The 6,379-nt window shown below is 41.8% G+C and overlaps 2 protein-coding genes across 2 annotated transcripts; both read left to right on the top strand.

Moving 5' to 3' along the window:
* Window positions 1-1,774: 1,774 nt before the first annotated feature.
* On the top strand, window positions 1,775-3,136 carry LOC118113711 (trypsin-1-like). The gene is made up of 6 exons (XM_047341016.1): window positions 1,775-1,839; window positions 1,937-2,087; window positions 2,198-2,448; window positions 2,546-2,679; window positions 2,789-2,890; window positions 2,973-3,136. The coding sequence occupies exons 1-6, from the start codon at window positions 1,800-1,802 to the stop codon at window positions 3,018-3,020; spliced, it is 726 nt and encodes a 241-aa protein (XP_047196972.1). The 5' UTR covers window positions 1,775-1,799; the 3' UTR covers window positions 3,021-3,136.
* Window positions 3,137-4,949: 1,813 nt separating this feature from the next.
* On the top strand, window positions 4,950-6,294 carry LOC118114315 (trypsin-1-like). The gene is made up of 6 exons (XM_035164699.2): window positions 4,950-5,007; window positions 5,105-5,255; window positions 5,366-5,616; window positions 5,714-5,847; window positions 5,957-6,058; window positions 6,141-6,294. Exons 1-6 carry the CDS (start codon window positions 4,968-4,970, stop codon window positions 6,186-6,188), a joined length of 726 nt encoding a protein of 241 aa, XP_035020590.1. The 5' UTR covers window positions 4,950-4,967; the 3' UTR covers window positions 6,189-6,294.
* Window positions 6,295-6,379: the final 85 nt, after the last annotated feature.

Below are 6,379 nucleotides of genomic sequence, written 5' to 3' on the forward strand. Positions count from 1 at the left end.
TCACGAAGATCTTAATTTTTCACGACTTCTCAAAAACACAGTAAAAACAATATTTATCCTGGATCCACCACAACTACTGTATGTTGACAAATAAAATGTTCAAGTCTCAAACTTGGTCATGACATAACTATCTTAGACAGTTTGATTCATGCAACAGTTTAGAATGAAACACGAAATAAATAAGTTGATAATAAGACTCAAGGTTTTTCCATCTAGATAAACAGTATGTGTCACAAATGCTTATAACACTATAGTGTGGTTTAAATGATGCGTTCTATTGATTTTCATCAGAATGACCTGAAACATTGTCAAACATAATGAAGTTTGCAAATAACCCATTAACTAGAGAGACTCAAATCAAGTCAAGCCAATTGATACGGAGCAAACAACACCACAGCAGAGAAGTTACAAAGATTAATAGATCAGCAAGAACATACACAATAGATAATAAAAGCACTGATGTGTAAATCATGATGGGAGAGTAAAAAGTTTCAGAAATCATTTACACATAATATAAATGTCTGTATATATATACCTATATATTTTCATTCACAAAAGCAGAGCCAGTGAAAGTGTCCAACTGACATTGACTTTCATTGCAGGACAGAGTCAAGGTCATGATGACTGGATGATAACAGCCTGTACAAAAACATATAGAACTGTACTCAAACACAGCAACGAATCAAACTCCAACAACATAAACAGCTTTAAACTGTGTTTTTATCACAGAACTGAGCAGAATTCTTCAAAAAGAGACTCATTAAAACACTGCAATTTAAGTTTTGTAGAATTTTTAATTGGTACGATCAGAGAGAACGTTTTTTCCCCAATGAGCACTTTTTGAGGGTTTTGATTGGTCGGCAACACCAGGGGTGGGGCTCAATCGGTGGCTTTCGATAAAGCAGCTAATAAAAAGCAAGTATGGAGCAATCTTTGGCTTTTTATCCACCATTAGTCAAACATGAGAGCTCTGGTGTCTGTGCTGCTCGTAGGAGCTGTGTGTGAGTCTGGACTACTCAACGTTTAGAGGTAATGTCAGAATATACTTTCTATGGGACAGGTTCTGCCTTGTAACAAATCTAATCAGTCTTATGTGGCCTTTGTTTTTTTTGTCTTTGAAATGTATATTACATGAGAGAAATGAGTCTCAAAAGCATATGGCCATTTAGGACTTGCTGATTATCAAAAGTGAGAAGTCCTAAAACAAATCATTTCTAGCGTAGTACATGTGTAATTTCATGCATTGGTGTGTTTTTTATCTCTGGAGTCAGCAGTTTTGAACGACACGTGGCTTGGTCCTCCTGTAAAATCCATATTCAGCAGCTGTGGTTGTGAACCGGACCATCTGCAGAGCTGCAGCCATGTCTTCACATGCTGAGGTTAAAGGTCACTGAATACATACTGTGCTAAACATAGATGTACAGAGTGCTCTGCAGCAACATCACCTGGAGTATGAAGTTCAGGAAGAGTCATAGAATTGAACAACTTTTCACTTCTAAGAGAATTGAAAAACTTTTAAAAACACATTCATGTCCTTGTTTCTTTAATGTTTTCCTTTCATGGACGACTCTGAAAAGGTTTTGTAGACGATACAATCTAATGTATAGAGTGTGTCAGAACAGACCATCCCACACTTTACACAATATTTGCTTTTCCAACATGCAGAATTTCAGTCCAGGACCCTGATTGGTGGAGAATAATGGTGGGAGGTGTGTCCAGCAGGTAAAGGGCAGAGCTTCCTTTCTATTTAAACCAGGTTCCAGGTGAAGTTCTCTCATCAACAGGATCACACAGCAACCATGAGGTCTCTTGTCTTTGTTCTGCTCATCGGAGCTGCTTGTGAGTTGTGTCTTTCTGCTTCCATGTAAAGTTTTATATATTCTAAAAAGAAATATTCTCTTGGTTTCTGACCTTTTGGTCTCTTGGGTGTTTTCAGTTGCCACGGAGGACGACAAGATCGTCGGAGGGTATGAGTGCAAGCCGTACTCCCAGCCCCATCAGGTGTCTCTGAACTCTGGCTACCACTTCTGTGGAGGCTCCCTGGTCAACGAGAACTGGGTTGTGTCTGCTGCTCACTGCTACAAGTCGTACGTCACCTCTTGATGTTATGAAGACAAAGTTTTTACATTCAATAATCATTGTGTTTACACTGCATCATGAAATTCACATGTAAAACCCTCCTCTCTCTCCTCTGCAGCCGTGTGGAGGTGCGTATGGGCGAGCACAACCTCAGGGTCAATGAGGGAACCGAGCAGTACATCAGCTCCGCCCGTGTCATCCGCCACCCCAACTACAGCTCCTACAACATCAACAACGACATCATGCTCATCAAGCTGAGCAAGCCCGCCACCATCAACCAGAAGGTGAAGCCTGTGGCTCTGCCCACCAGCTGTGCCCCCGCTGGCACCATGTGCACAGTCTCTGGATGGGGAGACACCATGAGCTCCAGTGAGTAACATCTGCATTGTAACTGCTCTGAGGTCCAGATTTGTGTTGGATAACTTTAAAAACCATTTTCTCTAATACTTTGTTTCCCATCCTGCAGCTGACAGTAACAGGCTGCAGTGCCTGGATCTCCCCATCCTGTCTGACAGGGACTGTGATAACTCCTACCCTGGCATGATCACCGATGCCATGTTCTGCGCTGGATACCTGGAGGGAGGAAAGGACTCTTGCCAGGTGTGTAACAAGAAGGGAATCTGCAGACATTTATTTCCTACATCAGTGCATGTTAGTTGCATTGTTCATTGAAATCATCTTAAAACTGTTTTCATTTTCTCTCTCCCAGGGTGACTCCGGTGGCCCCGTCGTGTGCAACGGTGAGCTGCAGGGTGTTGTGTCCTGGGGCTACGGATGTGCTGAGAGGGGTAATCCTGGTGTCTACGCCAAGGTAACTTTCCAAAGAGAAAGATATTTAATCCACAGTGAGACACTGATGAACTGATCTAACTCTGATTCTTCCTCATTCACAGGTCTGCCTCTTCAACGACTGGCTGACGAGCACCATGAGCAGCTATTAAATCTGATCCTGTGATCGTACTCCGCTGCCTTTCTTCCATCGTTCTAACTCCAACATTGATGTATATGTTTGAACAATGTGCCGCCTTTGAGCATCTGAATCAATAAAGTTTTAAACATCGACTTTCAAATAATGTTCCTTTTCATTTCTTTCCACATCATGGTGCACACTATTTTAAAATATGTTTGGATTTTCACCAAGATCTTAAACTGTTCACGACTCCTTGGAAATACAGTAAAAACAATATTTATCCTGGATCCACCACAACTACTGTATGTTGACAAATAAAATGTTCAAGTCTCAAACTTGGTCATGACATAACTATCTTAGACAGTTTGATTCATGCAACAGTTTAGAATGAAACACGAAATAAATAAGTTGATAATAAGACTCAAGGTTTTTCCATCTAGATAAACAGTATGTGTCACAAATGCTTATAACACTATAGTGTGGTTTAAATGATGCGTTCTATTGATTTTCATCAGAATGACCTGAAACATTGTCAAACATAATGAAGTTTGCAAACAACCCATTAACTAGAGAGACTCAAATCAAGTCAAGCCAATTGATACGGAGCAAACAACACCACAGCAGAGAAGTTACAAAGATAAATAGATCAACAAGAACATACACAATAGATAATAAATGCACTGTTGTGTTAATAATGACGGGAAAAGTTATATATATATATTTATATATAGACCTATATATTTTCATTCACAAGACCAGAGCCAGTGAAAGTGTCCAACTGACATTGAATTTCATTGCAGGACAGAATCAAGGTCATGATGACTGGATGATTACAGCCTGTACAAAAACATATAGAACTGTACTCAAACACAGCAACGAATCAAACTACAACAACATACACAGTTTTAAACGGTATTTTTATCACAGAACTGAGCAGAATCCTTCAAAAAGAGACTCATTAAAACACTGCAATTTAAGTTTTTGTAGAATTTTTTAATTAGTACAATTAGGGAGAACTTTTCTTCCCCCAATGAGCACTTTTTGAGGGTTTTGATTGGTCGGCAACACCAGGGGTGGGGCTCAATCGGTGGCTTTCGATAAAGCAGCTAATAAAAAGCAAGAATGGAGCAATCTTTGGCTTTTTATCCACCATTAGTCAAACATGAGAGCTCTGGTGTCTGTGCTGCTCGTAGGAGCTGTGTGTGAGTCTGGACTACTCAACGTTTAGAGGTAATGTCAGAATATACTTTCTATGGGACAGGTTCTGCCTTGTAACAAATCTAATCAGTCTTATGTGGCCTTTGTTGTTTTTGTCTTTGAAATTTATATTACATGAGAGAAATGAGTCTCAAAAGCATCAAGCCATTTAGGACTTGCTGATTATCAAAAGTGAGAAGTCCTAAAACAAATCATTTCTAGCGTAGTACATGTGTAATTTCATGCATTTATGTTTTTTGTCGCTGGAGTCAGCAGTTTTGAACGACACGTGGCTTGGTCCTCCTGTAAAATCCATATTCAGCAGCTGTGGTTGTGAACCGGACCATCTGCAGAGCTGCAGCCATGTCTTCACCTGCTGAGGTCAAAGGTCACTGAATACATACTGTGCTAAACATAGATGTACAGAGTGCTCTGCAGCAACATCACCTGGAGTATGAAGTTCAGGAAGAGTCACAGAAATGAACAACTTTTCATTACTAAGAGAATTGTTTCAACTTTTTAGAACACATATTTTCCTTTCATGGACGACTCTGAAAAGGTTTTGTAGACGATACAATCTAATGTATAGAGTGTGTCAGAACAGACCATCCCACACTTTACACAATATTTGCTTTTCCAACACGCAGAATTTCCGTCCAGGACCCTGATTGGTGGAGAATAATGGTGGGAGGTGTGTCCAGCAGGTAAAGGGCAGAGCTTCCTTTCTATTTAAACCAGGTTCCAGGTGAAGTTCTCTCATCAACTCGATCACACAGCAACCATGAGGTCTCTTGTCTTCGTTCTGCTCATCGGAGCTGCTTGTGAGTTGTGTCTTTCTGCTTCCATGTAAAGTTTTATATATTCTAAAAAGAAATATTCTCTTGGTTTCTGACCTTTTGGTCTCTTGGGTGTTTTCAGTTGCCACGGAGGACGACAAGATCGTCGGAGGGTATGAGTGCAAGCCGTACTCCCAGCCCCATCAGGTGTCTCTGAACTCTGGCTACCACTTCTGTGGAGGCTCCCTGGTCAACGAGAACTGGGTTGTGTCTGCTGCTCACTGCTACAAGTCGTACGTCACCTCTTGATGTTATGAAGACAAAGTTTTTACATGCAAGAATCATTGTGTTTCCACAGCATCATGAAATTCACATGTAAAACCCTCCTCTCTCTCCTCTGCAGCCGTGTGGAGGTGCGTATGGGCGAGCACAACCTCAGGGTCAATGAGGGAACCGAGCAGTACATCAGCTCCGCCCGTGTCATCCGCCACCCCAACTACAGCTCCTACAACATCAACAACGACATCATGCTCATCAAGCTGAGCAAGCCCGCCACCATCAACCAGAAGGTGAAGCCTGTGGCTCTGCCCACCAGCTGTGCCCCCGCTGGCACCATGTGCACAGTCTCTGGATGGGGAGACACCATGAGCTCCAGTGAGTAACATCTGCATTGTAACTGCTCTGAGGTCCAGATTTGTGTTGGATAACTTTAAAAACCATTTTCTCTAATACTTTGTTTCCCATCCTGCAGCTGACAGTAACAGGCTGCAGTGCCTGGATCTCCCCATCCTGTCTGACAGGGACTGTGATAACTCCTACCCTGGCATGATCACCGATGCCATGTTCTGCGCTGGATACCTGGAGGGAGGAAAGGACTCTTGCCAGGTGTGTAACAAGAAGGGAATCTGCAGACATTTATTTCCTACATCGGTGAATGTCAGTTGCATTGTTCATTGAAATCATCTTAAAACTGTTTTAATTTTCTCTCTCCCAGGGTGACTCCGGTGGCCCCGTCGTGTGCAACGGTGAGCTGCAGGGTGTTGTGTCCTGGGGCTACGGATGTGCTGAGAGGGGTAATCCTGGTGTCTACGCCAAGGTAACTTTCCAAAGAGAAAGATATTTAATCCACAGTGAGACACTGATGAACTGATCTAACTCTGATTCTTCCTCATTCACAGGTCTGCCTCTTCAACGACTGGCTGACGAGCACCATGAGCAGCTATTAAATCTGATCCTGTGATCGTACTCCGCTGCCTTTCTTCCATCGTTCTAACTCCAACATTGATGTATATTTTTGAACAATGTGCCACCTTTGAGCATCTGAATCAATAAAGTCTTAAACATCGACATTCAAATAATGTTCCTTTTCATTTCTTTCCACATCATGGTGCACACTATTTTAAAATATGTTTGGATT

The sequence above is a fragment of the Hippoglossus stenolepis genome, chromosome 8 (genome assembly GCF_022539355.2).
Source record: "Hippoglossus stenolepis isolate QCI-W04-F060 chromosome 8, HSTE1.2, whole genome shotgun sequence".
NCBI classification, from domain to species: Eukaryota; Metazoa; Chordata; class Actinopteri; order Pleuronectiformes; family Pleuronectidae; genus Hippoglossus; species Hippoglossus stenolepis.

What these genes read in the sequence shown, in the direction of transcription:
- LOC118113711 (XM_047341016.1), top strand. Translation starts at nt 1,800, where the DNA reads ATGAGGTCTCTTGTCTTTGTTCTGCTCATCGGAGCTGCTT. An exon ending in TCTGCTCATCGGAGCTGCTT is followed by an intron (nt 1,840 to 1,936) that starts GTGAGTTGTGTC and finishes GGGTGTTTTCAG; the next exon opens with TTGCCACGGAGGACGACAAG. An exon ending in GCTGCTCACTGCTACAAGTC is followed by an intron (nt 2,088 to 2,197) that starts GTACGTCACCTC and finishes TCTCCTCTGCAG; the next exon opens with CCGTGTGGAGGTGCGTATGG.
- LOC118114315 (XM_035164699.2), top strand. Translation starts at nt 4,968, where the DNA reads ATGAGGTCTCTTGTCTTCGTTCTGCTCATCGGAGCTGCTT. An exon ending in TCTGCTCATCGGAGCTGCTT is followed by an intron (nt 5,008 to 5,104) that starts GTGAGTTGTGTC and finishes GGGTGTTTTCAG; the next exon opens with TTGCCACGGAGGACGACAAG. An exon ending in GAGGAAAGGACTCTTGCCAG is followed by an intron (nt 5,848 to 5,956) that starts GTGTGTAACAAG and finishes TCTCTCTCCCAG; the next exon opens with GGTGACTCCGGTGGCCCCGT.